General features: G+C 37.8%; 1 protein-coding gene and 1 long non-coding RNA gene across 3 annotated transcripts; one reads left to right on the top strand and one right to left on the bottom strand.

The window, feature by feature from the left end:
- Positions 1-449: 449 nt before the first annotated feature.
- Positions 450-4,081, top strand: LOC127843758 (DNA-binding protein HEXBP-like). The gene is made up of 4 exons (XM_052373496.1): positions 450-568; positions 1,460-1,623; positions 1,869-2,112; positions 2,522-4,081. The coding sequence occupies exons 2-4, from the start codon at positions 1,527-1,529 to the stop codon at positions 2,700-2,702; spliced, it is 522 nt and encodes a 173-aa protein (XP_052229456.1). The 5' UTR covers positions 450-568; positions 1,460-1,526; the 3' UTR covers positions 2,703-4,081.
- An 8,597-nt stretch (positions 4,082-12,678) lies between these two features.
- LOC127843759 (uncharacterized) lies at positions 12,679-15,287 on the bottom strand. 2 transcript variants are annotated; one of them, XR_008032322.1, is made up of 3 exons: positions 15,230-15,287; positions 14,540-14,667; positions 12,679-14,163 (listed from the first exon to the last, which is right to left on the bottom strand). It is a non-coding gene; the product is annotated as an uncharacterized LOC127843759 (long non-coding RNA). The 2 variants fall into 2 exon arrangements; XR_008032321.1 differs by lacking the exon at positions 15,230-15,287 and having other exon boundaries at positions 14,540-15,184.
- Between the last annotated feature and the right edge of the window lie 2,514 nt (positions 15,288-17,801).

Below are 17,801 nucleotides of genomic sequence, written 5' to 3' on the forward strand. Positions count from 1 at the left end.
TTCTCGAAATAGATAGCAAGATAATTGTTTTATTACATGGTTAGGCTTTTGTGAGACTACTGTGGTGTATCATATCCAATTTTACCCTGGGTAAGGAATGCCTTTTCTGTAGAGTAAACACATCAAGCTTCACCTGTTATTATAATTCCATCTCCGTTAGATCTCTATAGCATCAATAGAGTTCAGATATACTGTATCTCGACATTTGCGTTTAGACGCACCAGAGACATAGATGACGACGCACTTTCAATAAATTCGAATTGCTTGTGTTTTGTTTTAAAAGTGATAACATAATTTGGGAAAATGAGTTGCGACCAATTGGTGTGCTTTTAGCGCTTTGATTACGATACCTTGTTGACGGTATGTCTATTTTTAGAACGAAAAATCCCAGGTCTGACGTCCAATGAAATCCTCCGTTGCGCAATATTATCGAGTGCAAATCGACATGGCGCTAAGTATCGTGTGCAAAAAGGATGTTTCGTGCGCAAAATTGTTTGCTTTTTCAGACGAACGGAACGTGTGCAAAGCATTTCAATAGGCAGGTGTGGAGCGATCAGAACTTCGAACGGTAGGAAATATTTTCTTAAATTTTTAATTCAGTTACATTTTAAATCACATTCATTGTAACAGATAAGTAGCGATCACTAAGTTACATTCATAAAGCCTGTAAGAACGGTTTATTACTGCACATTTAACGAAATGTGTTGGCATTATTTTAACGCTAGAAAAAAAATTTGTGAAACCACGTGTTTATGGTTTTTAAGCACATGGGGCTGGATAGGTGCAGGGATTAGGAAATACGATCTTATAACTACATTAAACGTGTATCACCATTCAGCTCTTGTTACAAAGATCTGAAAGTTAAACGATCATTTTGGAATGTTGGGAAATTTGGGAAAGATGTTTTCCGCTTATGGGAATGTGAACAAATGACTGTCGATTTTACAATGCTACTGCTTGAATCTCTTCCAAAAGCCATGAATTTGAGATATTTCTTTAATATAATTCGTCGGGAGGGGGGGGGGGGGGGGGGCAAAGGGTATGGTTTCGGTGGGTCTGATGCAAGGTTGAGGAACATTGAAATGGAACATTAAAGTGTATCACAATATTTTTGAATGAAGATGTAAAATTCATTTAAAGTAAACCTTGTGTTTAAGCATCAAAGCCATACATGTTTGTACTGGTGGAGGTCTCGAGCTGCGAGACGGGAGAGGAGGCGGACGATTAACAGTTACTAATCTCTTTCTGACAACAGTTTTTTTCAGGATGGCTCGTTCCAGTCAGCCTGCAGGGAAGCCATTTATGTGCCCCGTAGTGTTATGTGTTGCTGCAGAGGTAAACACATCACTGCCAATCTCATATTCTTCCAATATGAAGCTCGTGTCCAGGGCCAAATGTGGTTGCTCTTGTATGAATTGTGGTATGTTGACTGCATTGCAATTGCTTGTGTGCTCCGTAGGTGGAAGTTGAGAGTTGAATTGAGTTGACACGGTTGAGTAGAGTTGTTGGTTGAGGCGCAGATCATCATGGGAGATAGAGAATGCTATAACTGCCATCGTACTGGACACATGGCGCGTGAATGTCCGGATGGTGATAGACGTGGAGGTGGTGGTGGTGGCAGACGTAAGTGAAAAACCTTTTGCATCCTTTAAATTGTTTTATAAATGAAATGTCTGTTATAATACTATTATAACCAGAAGTAAATAAATTTTAAACACAAATGTTCCAGGGGCACATGTAACGATGTAGAAAAATGTGTTTTCTTATAAAAAATTTGATACAGGTTTTGCATGTACTGAATAAGAATGCATGTACTTGCATGATTTTGTCTTGTGGTAAAAAAATAATAAATTCCCCTTGTTCTGTAGCTCGTGGTGGCGGTGCTGGTGGCAACAAGTGCTACAACTGTGATGAGGTTGGTCACATTGCACGTGAATGTCCGAGCAAGGACTCCGGGTCCCGAGGTGGCGACAGAGGTGGACCTAGACGTGGTGGTGGTAACATGGAGTGCTACAACTGCGGGGAACAGGGACACATCTCACGCGAGTGTGACAAAGAACGAAAGCCAAGAGATGGTGGCAGGCGTGGAGGTGGAGACATAGAGTGCTACAAGTAAGCATGAACATTTTCTTCATTCTTGTGTCACGCATTATGTTGCAAAACATAGTGGTATGATTTCAAACTTTTGACGTTTGTTTTCAGTTCTTGTGCTTTGTGAAAAGTATAGGCAGACAAATGAAAATTGTAGTCTCATTAAAAAAAAATGGTTGCATTAATCTCTAATAAACAAGGTATAAAACTAAAATTTATATGATTTTACAAAATGGCCTTGTATATATTACCAAGTGTGGCATTTTATCGTTCTAAAGTCCCAGTTTAACAGACTGTTTTAATGACAAAATGACAAATACCCTGGTTTTATGCTGACTTGTTAAATCATGGTACCCTTTTATCCATATAAAGTTGTCCATGGAATGGTGATGTTAAGCATATATATATAAATATATATTGTGCATTTTAGCTGTCATGAGACTGGTCACATCTCTAGAGATTGTCCCTCGTCCTCTGGTGGTGGCGGTGGTGGTCGTCGAGAGGGAGGCAGCTACGGTGGTCGGGATGGTGGTGGTCGTCGACCTCCTGGCAAGTGCTACGAGTGTGGTGAGGAGGGACACCTTGCCCGCGATTGCCCGGAGAGGGCATAGAGATAGCAGCGTTCAATGCCATGCCTTTTGATATCAGACTTGAAGCATGATCAGCTGTGAACCATGGTTGTTGTATGTGATGTATGGAAGACATAATTTTAATAGTACTTGCTTATGCTGTCAGTTGCTTCAACAGAGAGTAAATGACACTCTAATTATTTCCATCGGTGTTTCTGATGTCAATAATTTTCAGCGGGCGAATTTGCTCATAATAAATCATGGTTTATGAGATGTCTAAGTAATATTTCTGTGTAAAATTGGTTTATTTAAAAAAATCAGAAGAGCATTTAAAAAAAAGTTGATAGCTAAATCTGTGTAGACTGGTGCATAAATGAGTATCATGACATGACATCTCGTCAAATTGGTTAAATGATGAACACATCTTAAGATGGGCACACACAAGTTGAAATTGAACAATAATTAAATATTTAATGAAAACATTTCTGTGTGATAGGTAATTTTCATTATAATGAAGGAAAAGGAATGTATTCATCAAACAGCCAATTTTGGTGAAGTGTTATTCATAAATTGTCCATTTAGTTAGGGTTGCAATGGGCAGTTTTTAACATACTGCAAGACAATACTATAATAGTGTACTGGACAAGCTAACCCTTAAAACTCCGAAGGTGTAGTTAGGAGGATTCTATCATAGTAACAACTGATGTGGTTTGGGAACATTTACTATGGTATAACGAGTGTTTCAGGTTGGCAAGGGATACATTGGAAGCAGGAATGTGAAATATTTATATAAAAAAATGTTCGTTATCGTAGGTGGCGTCGTTTGGGAGGTGGTTGGGTAAAGGTATAATTGCAAATGATTACTCCAGTCACCGTTTCTGATACTTTGGGGTTTTGGTGATTAGTTCAAAGTATCCCATTTTATTCAGTAGATTCATCTTATTGATGGGGCCCAGGAGGTGTTTGACATCTGTGCCTGATTATGTTTGACACGGAATGCTTAAATATATAAGGTTTATGCATTTGGATAGTCGGGACTTCCGGAAATCCAAAAAAGCTATTTAAAACGCTTGGATGTGGGGAGGTTTGTGGTGTAGGTTGTATTCTCTATTTACAGGGGTTGATTATAATGTTAATAAAGCCCTGTAATTAGAGCTTGACATGACTACAGTAATCTCATAAAGGCAGCTCGCGTATTAAAGGAGGTATTAAGGGATATCTGTATATAGAATGTATGACCTTGGAATTGTAATTGTTCTGTTATATTTAACATTTTATGTGGTTTTTAAAGTATTAAATACTATGTGACAAAATTTTGTAATTGTGAAACATTTATTTGTATTTGATTCGTCTTTTGTACTACATTTGTTAAATGTTGGAACAACATGTGGAGTGTGAAAATAATAAAAAGTCGTTAATTATTGCGAGTTTTGTTGTGCTATTTAGGAATGCAGTACTTTGCGTCACGCAAATTAAAATACACATCCAATGATCGGAAATCAGTAATGTGACAATTAAAATTATTGACTGAGATATTATGTCCATCATGTCTCATTGTTGGTATGTGACCAGTTTCTATAATTATGCCCCCACAAACTAAGTTAAAGGGGTTATATGAGAACTTGTCGGTCGGTCGGTCTGTCCGTATTAAGTGTCCCCTCCAATCTTCATTAAACTTTGTCAGATGTATCTAGATGATGTCTAGGTCAAGTTCGAATATTGGTCATGCCAGGTCAAAAAACTAGGTAACTGGTTTACCTAGTGGGCACTATCTCATTCAAGTAGTTTTCATCTGAGCTTCACCAAACTTGATTAGAAGTTATATCTAGATATGTCTAGGCCAAGTTCGAACATGGGTCATTGCAGGTCAAAAACTGGGTCACTTGGGGCGTTTTGAGCATGGTGTCCGCTCTTTAAATTCAGGGGTGTGATTTTTCCGCGGATCGGGACAAAGGGGGTCACTTCTGAGATTCGCGTAAATTCGTTTAAAAAAATGTGGGGGGGGGGGGGGGGTGAGTGGGTACCACCGGATTCCGCGGACGTATTTCATAAGTGTTCGCGGGTCGCGAAATTATCCGCATTTTACACTGGTAGATTCTGCCTAAGCATTTTTAAAACGAGCGATATAATTGGCTGTCGTTTCCCAATCTTCCAATTAAAATCGGTTTCTTAAAATGTGTTAGGTATTTCAAAGCTGATTCGCTTGCAAATGGCGCCGTTGTGAACCGAAAATTAAGATAATTGACAAATAACAATCGAATTAACGACTGACATAGTTTCATAGGAATAATGAATAATAACCTCGTCAGGGGTGTCAAAGTTCAGGATTATTCCTGAAATCAGGATTTTGGCCCTGAAGGACCAAATTTGATATTAATATAAATCAGAGGATTTTTTCTGGAATTTTAAGATTATTATCACAAAATGTCAACTTAAACACAATTTATTTTACTTTAACATAATGTTTACAAAGTTATAACCAAAAGTTAACAAAGGTACATGAATTATTAACCCTTTTTTTTGCACTGGTCCCCAAACGATAAGCTCATTTTCAGGATTTTAGATTTTGGCCAATTGACACCCCTGCTCGTTCTTTCACCGTCTTTCGGTTTCAACAAAAACATCCACAGACGATGTAATACATCATTGTAACTTTTGTTTCACTCAATTAATGGAGCAATCAACAAAAGATATTGTAAATTGCATACACATGAATCATTCCTTACCAATTGTTTAAACTTGATTTCGTCTGCCATGGTTATTTCCAGAAAAAATTCAGCACGTCAAAAATCAAATCTGGCACCCAGTGTTTAGTGGCTGTTATTGTGTATAAAGAGCGAGGGTCCCCGCGCATTTCAATAAGCGAGCAGGGCGACAGCGATTTAATTATGCATAATGACGCACTTCCGTTGCTTTAGAAAATGGCGAGTGATTTACCTTTTCAATATCTATACATACATAGTCGAACTATCTTTTTTTTTTAAGAACGCTTATGCCTAGGATCATGAAACTTTATAGGTAGTTTGATCATGACTTGCATATGACTCCTATTGATTTTCAGGTCACTAGGTCAAGGTCACGGTGACCCGAAATAGTAAAATGGTTTCCGGATGATAACTCAAGAACGCTTATGCCTAGGATCATGAAACTTCATAGGTACATTGGTCATGACTGGCAGATGACCCCTATTGATTTTCAGGTCAAAGGCCAAGGTCATGGTGACCCGAAATAGTAAAATGGTTTCTGGATGATAACTCAATAATGCTTATGCCTAGGATCATGAAACTTGATAGGTAGATTGATCATGACACGCAGATGACCCCTATTGATTTTGAGGGCACTCGTTTAAGATTTATGACCGAGATATACAACTTCTTTTAAAATCAGATGCCTTTGATTAAAACATGATTATTTCTTTATAAAAAAGTATATAGTTCCAGATGTACTCATTAAGAAGATGCATATGATTCAATACCGAGACAGACTTTTTAGCTCACCTGATTTCTCAGGTGAGCTTTTGTGACCGGTCTTTCTCCGTCGTCCGTCCGTCCGTCGTCCGTCACATTTCATGCCCAATCTTCATGTAACTTTGTCAAAATGTTTGTCTTAATGATATGTTGGTTGAGTTCAAAAGTGGTTCCGGTCTGTTGAAAAACATGGCCGCCAGTGGGCGGGGCAGTTTTCCTATTTGGCTTTAGAGAAACCTTGTAAACACTCAAGAAGTTACAATTTTTGCCCAATCATCATTAAAGTTGGTCAAAACATTGGTTTTATTGATATCTCGGACGAGTTCGAAAATGGTCGAGATCGGTAAAAAAAACATGGCCGCCAGTGGGCGGGGCATTTTTCTCTATATTTATATATAGTGAAAACATGCCAGTGGGCGGGGCATTTTTCTCTATATGTATATAGTGAAAACATGTGAACACTCTAGAAGTCACATTTTTGGCCCAATCTTCATGAAATTTGGTCAGAACATTTGTTTCCTTGATATGAGAGTTGAGTTTGAAAATGGTTCCGGTCAGTTGAATAACATGGCTGCCGGGGTGGGGGGCAGTTTTCTCATATTTATATAGTAAAAAAAGCTTGTGAACACTCTAGAAGTCACATTTTTAGCCCAATCATCATGAAACTTGGTGAAAAGATTGGTTTATATATATCACATAATGAATGCCATAATTATTGCGTTTAGATTATCCAAATTTTCATTATATTATACAAAATCCTTGTTAACACTATAGAGGTTACAATTTTGCTTCAGATTTTATGAATCTTGGTCATAATATTTATTTTTGTAAGCAAAGTTTGATGTTTGGTAAGTGGGGTCAACTCAAAATATAGGTCACCAGGTCAAATCTTACAACAACAAAACCACTCCATATTTCAGAGTTTTGGTTCAACAATGATGAAACTTGTCCAAGATATTTGTCTGGACAATATCTAGGTCATGTTTGACGTTTGGTAAAGATTGAATGTACCGACTCCTCTCAGGTGAGCGAACAAGGGCCATCTTGGCCCTCTTGTTATTGAATATTACTTATCTTTGGTTTTCTAAAGATTTATTAACCAGGTTTTCCGAAGGAAAACACTGGTCAATATCGAGACAGACTTTTAAGCTCACCTAAGCACAACGTGCTCATGGTGAGCTTTTGTGATCGCCTTTTGTCCGTCGTGCGACGTCAATATTTGCCTTGTTCACTCTCTAGAGGCCACATTTATTGTCCAATCTTCATGAAATTTGGTCAGAAGATTGGTTTTAATGATATCTTGGATGAGTTAGAAAATGGAGATGTTTGCTTGAAAAACATGGCTGCCAATGGGCGGGGCATTTTTCCTAATATGGCAATAGCAAAATCTTGTTAACACTCTAGAGGCCACATTTATTGTCCGATCCTCATAAAACTTTGTCAGAAGATTTATCCCAATAATATCTTGGACGAGTTTGAAAATGATGTCGGTTGGTTGAAAAACATGGCCGCCAGGGGGCGGGGCATTTTCCTTATATGGCTATAGTGAAACCTTTTTAACACTCTAGAGGCCACATTTATTTTCCGATCTTCATGAAAGTTGCTCAGAAGATTTGTCCCACTGATATCTTGGATGAGTTCAGAAATGGTAACCTTTGCTTGAAAAACATGGCTGCCAAGGGGCGGGGCATTTTTCCTTATATGGCTATATATGACTATAGTAAAATCTTGTTAACACTCTATAGGCTACATTTATTGTCCAATCTTCATGAAACTTGGTCAGAAGATTCATCCCAATACTATCTTTGACGAGTTCGTAAATGATGCCGGTTGGTTGAAAAACATGGCCCCCAAGGGGCGGGGCATTTTTCCTTATATGGCTATAGTAAAACCTTGTTAACACTCTAGAGGCAACATTGGTAAGAAGATTTGTCTTAATGATATCTTAGATGAGTTCGAAAATGGTTACGTTTGCGTGAAAAACATGGCCGCCGAGGGGCGGGGCATATTTCCTTATATGGCTATATAAGGCTATAGTAAAATCTTGTTAACACTCTAGAGGCCACATTTATAGTCCGGTTTTCATGAAACTCGGTCAGAAGATTCATCCCAATAATATCTTGGAAGAGTTCAAAAATGATGCCGGTTGGTTGAAAAACATGGCCACCACGGGTGCGGGGCTATTTTCCTTATATGGCTATAGTAAAACCTTGTTAACACTCTAGAGGTCACATTTATTTTCCGATCATCATGAAACTGGGTCAGAAGATTTGTCCTAATGATATCTTGGATGAGTTCGAAAATGGTTTTGGTTGCTTTAAAAACATGGCCACCATGGGTGGGGCATTTTTCCTTATATGGCTATAGTCAACCCTTGTTAACACTCTAGAGGCCACATTTATTGTCCAATCTTTATGAAATTTGGTCTCAATGATATCTTGGATGAGTTTGAAAATAATTATGTTTGCTTGAAAAAAATGGCTTCCAAGGGGCGGGGCAATTTTCCTAATATGGCTATAGTAAAATCTTGTTAACACTCTAGAGGCCACATTTACTGTCCGATCTTCATGAAACTTGGTCAGAAGATTCATCCCGATAATATCTTGGACGAGTTCAAAAATGATGCCGGTTGGTTGAAAAACATGGCTCCTAGGGGGCGGGGCATTTTTCCTTATATGGCTATAGTAAAGCCTTGTTAACACTCTAGAGGCCAAATTTATTTTCCGATCTCCGTGAAACTTGGTCAGAAGATTTATCCCAATAATATCTTGTTATCTCAGCTGAGCGACTTTTGGCCTTTCAGGCCCTCTTGTTATTAAATAGTACTTATCTTTGGTTTTCTAAAGATTTGTTAACCAGGTTTTCCGAAGGAAAAAAACTGGTTATTAGATTGGCGAATGTCGGCGGGCGGAACAAGCTTGTCCGGGCCATAACTTTGTCGTTCATTGTGATATTTGGTGAGCCCTGTATAGTTTGTACATGGTAAAAAACACAACCTAATACTTATGCCAGGAATGGTGAGCCCTGTCAAGCTGTACTTTGATAACCAGGGCAAAAACACAAACTTTGGGGAAAGGGCCACAGCCTTTTTTCGGGGGGAAAAAAGTCACAATTTTCTGGCTTTGGGGAATGAAAAATGAAAAACACTGAGGTAGATTGGCAATTTAGAGAAAAAAGCATGATTTTAAATAAATTTTTGTAGTGGAAAGGGCCTTTTTGGTTAAGGGGAAGAAAATGAGGCCCCTCGTGAAGGTTTTTTTTGGGCCCTGCTAACAGAGCACGACGATTAGCACTTTATAAACTGAAGTAATAATTTACAATTGCACTGTGGGAATAATTTGCACCAAAAACTGGTAATGCCGATTTCGTTCTCTTTAAACTTATAGTTTGTCGCAGTAAAATGTGTGCCAATTCGTCACATTTAAGAAGGAACGTTGCGAATTGACGTATGAATCTCCAATTTTCATCATCATATGTGTTAATCACGTGATAGTCAAGATGGCGACCTCTATGCCAAGACAGTTATTTTTCGCCGTTTTATACCATTTATTACTTTTGTTAAATTTTAATAATTTACTGACGCCCACTTTCCAGTCATAGGAGTAAAAAGGTTATGAGCGTTTTTTTCGTATTAATAGTATATTATATCTCGACTTTACTCCCCGCTAATTTTCTTAGTGGAGTTATGATAAGGTCATCCCGTTAAGAAATTCCACAGCGAGTCAAGTCGAGCTGTAGAGCTAATATTGGTTCGAAATAATAGTTAGCAACTTTCTTGCTGATATGGCTGGAAAGTGAGCGGCAAAGTGTACGTCCGGAACATGACTGCAACACTTGTTGGTCCACAAGAGCCCCTACTGTCGACCGTCAAACGGCCAAACCGGTCAAGGGATTGATGATGATGATGATTATACCCTTTATTACTTGTATTAATGTCTTGTGCATAGGAGATGCGGAGCAGTCTTCGGAGACATTTATTTTCAAATTCTTGTATCCTTCGTTCTGTGTCCGCCTGAAGCGTCCAGGTCTCGCAGCCGAAGAGAAGGATGGAGTTTACATGTACGAGGGACTTGTTGAGTCTGTACTTGGTGGGGAAGCTGATGGAACAACTTGTCCACAACCTGCTCAGTCTGGCCATCGCTGCGGTCGCCATGGTAATTCTTATTCGGACCTCAGCGGTACTGGTACCATCCTTTGATAGGGGTGCGCCCAAGTACAGTCGAACTTAATTGTGGTAAGCAGTCAGTGAAGGGACAAACTGGCTGCATACGACATGTTGGCTGCTTAGCACAATTTAAGGAAGTTGAGTCAGCTGAGCAAAATTAAAAGGTATCCCATCCTGTTTTATTCTTTTAATTCTAATATAAAATAGCACATTTAATGTATAGCACATTTATTACAAATGCATATACTGTACATATGAACTTTGGATAAGGGAAATACTTACACATTTTTAGAACATTTTCTAAACAAAGAAATCTTTTATAGAAGCTTGTTTGGTTGTTTTTGTAACACGCATCTCCACGGTACATGAAGCTGGTCACTTCTTCTTTTCCGTGCTGACCTCAATCCCGTTCGCTTTTGCTCTTTCATAGTCTGTTTGTGAGATCTTGAAATTCACTGCTGGTGCCTTCCATGAGGTCAATGCCATGAGCTCTCACATTGGAGATGGGTCTTCCACCGATAGTGGTGTACGTGGTGGTCATGGAGAGTCTCTTGCATTATCTTCTCAGTACGGGAGAGATCAGACATCCCCGACGGACGCCCACTGATGTCCTGAAGACGTCCCCTTGCTGCCCGTTGAAAAGTACTGCACTGGTGACGTTTCCATTGAGTACTTTAATGACTTGCACCATCCCTTCGTAAATGTTAAATCCTCTCAAGCCACACGTACGCGGTCGAAAGCTTTCTTGAAATCAACGAAGTTAAGGAAGAGGTCACGTTGGTGCTGCAAGTGTTTCTCACTGATGATTCTGCAGTTGAAGATCTGTTCCACTGTGCTCCGCTTAGCTCTGAACACAGCCTGTTACTCGGCCAGCAGTTCCTCCGCCTTTCTTTTCAATCGATTAAGGATGATGCGTAGCATGACTTTGCTGGGATAACAGATTAGATTGATGATGCGGTAATTCTCGCACAACTTGAGGTTGCTCTTTTTAGCTCACCTGAGAACAACGTGCTAATGGTGAGCTTTTGCGATCGCTTTTTGTCTGTCGTGCGTCGTGAGCCGTCAACATTTGCCTTGTCAACTCTCTAGAGGCCATATTTATTGTCCAATCTTCATGAAATTTGGTCAGAAGATTGGTCTCAATGATATCTTGAATAAGTTAGAAAATAATTATGTTTGCTTGAAAAACATGGCTTCCAAGTGGCGGGGCATTTTTCCTTATATGGCTATAGTAAAATCTTGTTAACACTCTAGAGGTCACATTTTCTGTCAGATCTTCGTGAAACTTGGTCAGAAGATTTATCCCGATAATATCTTGGAAGAGTTCAAAAATGATGCCGGTTGGTTGAAAAACATGGCTGCCAGGGGGCGGGGCATTTTTCCTGATTTGGCTATAGTAAAACCTTGTTAACACTCTAGAGGCCACATTTGTTTAACGATCTTTATAAAACTTGGTCAGAAGATTTTCTAATAATATCTTGTTATCTCAGGTGAGCAACTTTGGGTCTATCAGGCCCTCTTGTTTCGGTAGTGGTATTACCAGCGACTGGGTCCACTCCTTTTTCCACTTCTCCTCCCTGATCCTTTGACATAGTGCCGCCAAAGTTGCAGTCGTAGCCTCTCCTCCGAACTTAATCAGCTAGGAAGGGACGTTGTCCACTCCCCGAAATGTTCATACCTTAAGACTACGCAGCGCCTCCCCAGCAAACAATCTATATGGGACCCATATGGGTCCCATGTGGGCACCTATATGGGCCCCATGTGGGCTGCCAACATGGGACCCAGATGGGAAGTGCAACCGGGCTCCACATGGGTCCCATCTGGGCTGCCCCATGAAAGTATATGGGGCAGCCCAGATAGGACCCATGTGGAGCCCGGTTGCACTACCCATCTGGGTCCCATGTTGGCAGCCCACATGGGGCCCATATAGGTGCCCACATGGGACCCATATAGGTCCAACATGGGCATCCCTTTTACTCAATATGGGCTACATACAGGCAGCCCTTTTACTCAATATGGGCTACATACGGGTAGCCCTTTTACTCAATATGGGCTACATACGGGCAGCATTGTACTAAATATGGGCTACAAACTGGTAGCATTGTATTCAATATGGGTACACAGAGCCTGTAAAATTTTGGACAACGCATTAATGGAAATTCAGGTTATGTTAGAAATAATATGTAGGCTGCAAACATGAAATACTGTGTTCAAATTGAACATAAGACAAAAGATTCTTGTACATGTACTTCCAATTTCATTTTTTTAATGTTTTATCTATTTCTTCTTGCTGGAACAGAGCGATATCAAAGGGTTCAAGAGCTAAATAGCATTATCCTGCAAGAAATACAAGGTTTTTGTTAAAAGACTTAAAAATTTATTAAAGTACTCTCAACTTTTATTCACATAAAGTATTACACACATATACATGGATACATACATACATAGCAGGAGGATCCCAAGTTAACTATTCTACCAGAGAATTCTAAAATAATATGGTGATTCCTAACTTTTTGAATGTAACATCAGCAAAAATATTTTACATGAAGTTGCTTACGAAAACATGTTCCTATCTAATGTTCTATCCGCTTTTACATGAAGTTGCTTACAAACACATGTTTCTATCTAATGTTCTATCCGCATGGAGTAATGAAACTCATAATCTATAAACCCAAACCAACAGTAAAACTATTTCATGGAACAATAAAGACATAACTTCAAACAATAAGACGTTTTTCTATAACATTATATATGTTGACCAGTTATACAACTATAGAATTAAGGACTTCTATTATTTCGATAATAAATATATATTACATATACAGAATACCTTCAAGTATTTTCCTGATGTACTACACATTACTCAAAAGCATATAAAATCTTTAACCAATATAAATAATACACCATGTACTCAAAGAACATTTGTAGAAAACATACTTGCAAGACTAAACAAAATATTTTATATATAGGATATTTGTTGGATCCGGTGGATTATCGATTTTAATTCACGAGTGATCATAGAAAATATATATTCTCTATGAACACGAGTTAATTAAAATCGATAATCCACCAAATCCAACAAATTTTCTTTTTATTTAATGCATTTTTCACCGTTTATATACATTGTTAAAGAGTTTAACTAAAGAATTTTGCTGGGATAATGACGTCATTTCGTCAAAAAATGACATCATTTCACAGTAAACAATGAAAATTATCGATAATTCTCACTGATAATTTTCACTGTTTGAACCAGTTTTAATTCACTGATATTTCTCTATAAACCACCGGAAAGCATTAAATAAAAACTAGAAATTAAAAACCCTGCAAAAAAATCAAAAACTCAAATAAATGGCAAATCCTTGTTCGAGAACAAGTCCATATTATTATCTTTGATATCTTCATACATTCTAGTGTATTTCATAATTGCACATGATATATATATATATATATATGTCTTTTAAAACCTTCAAAAACTGGAATGCTGTTTCTTCTTTTGCAAAGGAATATATACCATTTCATTTCCAGATAAAAAAGATTGTATGCTTTCTTAGAAGATGAGCCTTAAAGGAATGGTTTAGGATCAATGGAGAAAGAACTGTCAAATACATTTACAACATTGCTTAATATATTTGATAAAAAGCTTGAACTATGCAGCAGTCCTAGAAAAGATGGATCGTAGCTTCATCACCAAGATGCTCTTCAAACTCATCTATTTGCTCAAGTGTTCCAATTGGTAGACTGATGTTCTCTGGCAGTTGCATTGGCTCGTCATCAGAAGCTGACCTAGCCAAGAGCCGCTGCAGCATCCACTTCATTTCCCTGTTCTCGTCTCTCATTGTTTCCAACACCGTTAAAATCTGTGTAACTGCGACTGAAGACAAGAGTAAAAAAAAACTTTACCTAAAATTATGTTGACAATAATATATATCACAGCTGGGTCTTATATAATTATAATAGCGGATGTGTGCCGATATAACGGCGGCGGGCCCGATTTGTCCCAACAGCTGTTGTACGGCTCGGGCTGATTATAGCAACTTGCACCTAAATGCCCGTCAACGTCAATTTGTTTCTTTTATTAGTAGAAGTATGTATTATTATAGATCACTAAATGACTGTGTATTTTATATTTTTTCAGTTGGATTATCTGTTTACATTAATTATTTATGTAATTAACTATCATTTTATAAGCAGTAATTCCAAAACTGAAATTATTTTAAGGTTAAGTTTCAAGCACAAAAATTAGTTACTTTGTCCTATGAACTGGGAAGGCTCTTCAGCTGGACTTAATGGGAGTGACCGGCCTCTGTCATGCACTGCTGGACATTCCTTGTAAAGACGATGTTGGCAAACCAGGTGGTGGTGAATATTTTATTTTCTGAAATAAATGTGTACAATAAACATTACGAATTTAATTATTTCTTAATACACAGACTTTTTAAATATTCTGCAAATATGTGTTTAAATAATCATTAAAATTTGTCCACAGGCAGACAACCTTGGCTTGCGTGCAAGTAATGAAAGACATATACAAAAAAAAATTATATTATACGTTTAAATTAATAATAATATTATCAATGTATGAGATAAGTAAGATTCTCATGCATTAGCATGATTACTAATTTAGTGTTCCATTTTTTCAGACATGCGCCTGTCTGCTATAAATAGTTTGTATTGAATTTTAGGCAGAATCAAGTTGAATTAAGCAGTTTAACTAAGAGATTGATCTATGGCGACAAACGAACGTTACGACTTACGTCGCGAAAATACATGACAAAGGCAAAGCGATGAAGAAATCTAATAATTTGCAATTTAAATTATTAAACACACAGGCATTCATTGAAGTAACAGATAAATAAATGATGAGTGATCAGCAATATATATCTGATATCAAAAGAAATATATAATTACGTGTATAATATCACAATTTAACAACTTACCGTTTCGAGTGTTTTTGTTTTGAATGTTTTCGCGAGGCGGAATTAACATCTGCGCATGCGCATATTATTTAAATTCTTTATTTTTCTGCGCGATTATTTAAATTGAAATTATCTCTTGAAAATAACTTCATATTAATCATAGTATATACATTATTTAAAACAAAGCCATATCAAAAACAGAATTTAAAAAAAAAATGTGCGCCCGATAGCTGATTTTGTCCTTTGTTGGGCGGCCAAAATGGGACCCGTATGGGACCCATATGGGCTGCATATTATTTGCTTATGCATTGAGTTTATATTTTTGGGTGAAATATTAGCAGTTGAGATCAAATTTATCATACATACGTTTTAAGAAATTAGTTTTTAATCAAATAAATAAAAGTTTATATCTTTTTCCTGATAACTCAATAATATGGGACCTATATGGGACCCTTAAGGGCATTCCCATATGGGCTAACCCATATAGGTCCCAAATGACTCCCATTTGGGCTTACCCATATGGGCTTGCCCAGAAACAGCCCGGTAGCTGATTTTGTCCTTTGTTGGGCGGCACAAATGGGACCCATATGGGACCTATATGGACTGCATATTATTTGCTTATCCATTGATTTTCTATGTTTGGGTAAAATATTAGCAGTTTAGATCAAGTTAGTCCAGCATACGTTTTAAGAAATGAGTTTTTAATCAAATAAATACAAGTTTACATCTTTTTCGTGATAGCGCAATAATATGGGACCTATATGGGACCCTTATCGCCATTCCCACATGGGCAAGCCCATATAGCTCCCAAATGACTCCCATATGGGACCCGTATGGGACCCATATGGGCCGCATATTATTTGCTTATGCATTGATTTTCTATTTTTGGGTAGAATATTAGCAGTTTAGATCAAGTTAGTCCTACATACGTTTTAAGAAATGAGTTTTTAATCAAATAAATACAAGTTTACATATTTTTCCCGATAGCGCAATCATATGGGACCTATATGGGACCCTTGTGGGCATTCCCATATGGGCTAGCCCATATTGGTCCCAAATGACTCCCATATGGGCTTACCCATATGGGTTTGCCCAGAAACAGCCCATATGGGACCCATATGTGCATGTTTGCTGGGTCCACCACCTCTGCCTTGAGTATGGGTGGACGTATTTCGTCGTCCGCTTCCGGTCCGGAAGCGTACTGTAGGAGTCTGGAGTTCGGTTGTAGCGGATAGATGTACATATGTCACTGCAGTATTCACCCCATCGTTATTTTACTTATATTTTACTGTACATGTGCGCCAATATTGTGTATTAAAGAGAAAATGATATTAATTATTTTGTACATCCAATTACTCGAACGTCACGTACGTAAAGAACATATTTGTGGATGGTTCAATTACTTTTTTATCCCCAACGATTACGATCTTGAAACAAAAAAAAGAGGTAAGCAAACACTGTAGAGCCGAAACGGCGTATTCATTTAAAGGAAATAAAAATATAAAGTGGCTTACCGGTTTAAAATATCCGCTATTCCTTCACGAAAAAAGACGCCATTTTGGAAGTAAGTTCCAACTTACCTCACTTAAACCCCCAGCTATCTCCCTTATATGCGTGCACCCCCCCCCCCCCTCACGATTAAACTACTCATCCGTGACGATCGGACGATTAAGCAGGTGGGTCGTCACGTAGTCTGCAACATGCCAATGTTGCGGCGGCGTTTCTGAATATTTATAAAAGCCATATTGTTTATTTGAAATAAGTTATATTTTTATGGTATAAGAACCCACCTAGAATAACTTAAATGAAAACAATTAGAATTACCAGTATAGCGCGTTTCACCATTTACACGTGCAAATAGATGAAAACATATTTACCCCCACGTGCTTGAGCGTCCAAACGTCATGGATGAATGATTTGATCGTGAGCGTGTGCAGATAGTAGTAAAAAAATCACATGTGCAATTGCGAATCAAAATCTTTACTCATAGCTGATATATACAGGTTGAACAGTTTCGCATTAGGAAAAGCTGCCATATTATGTGCAGAGCCTCAATTTCCTTTCCGTTCGATCCCCGGTTCGATCGTATCTATTATTCTGAATTCTCAGGTTATGTGCACAAGAACGTAATCGCTGTTCTTAAATTTCTTCAAACAATTGTATTATCATGGTTCAAACGAAACTGTTGTTTTATTGCTGTATAAACAGTAAGTTCACTTATTATTAAAATCTCGTTTCCATTCGTGTACTCATCGATAACTCTTTGGTTTAAAAAGTAATTATTATTTACCGAATTTGAACATGCAATGCAAATAACATGTATGCAATAATGAATAAGAAAACATAGATACAATTATATATGAATTCATCTCTTTAAATGTTTGAACTTGAACAAATTTTAGCACGTGCAAAAAGTAAAAAAGAACAATTACCAACTGGAGCGATAATTATTTTACTTGGAGACTTTTTTAACACAAAACTTTTCAAACATGAATATCTTAGGTATGCGTTAGTTTTTTTTAATTTAAATTGTAGTGCTACATATGTAATTATTTAGCTACATTCTGAGAAAGCTACCGATAAAATAATCATG

The sequence above is a fragment of the Dreissena polymorpha genome, chromosome 9, assembly GCF_020536995.1.
Source record: "Dreissena polymorpha isolate Duluth1 chromosome 9, UMN_Dpol_1.0, whole genome shotgun sequence".
Classification (NCBI taxonomy): Eukaryota; Metazoa; Mollusca; class Bivalvia; order Myida; family Dreissenidae; genus Dreissena; species Dreissena polymorpha.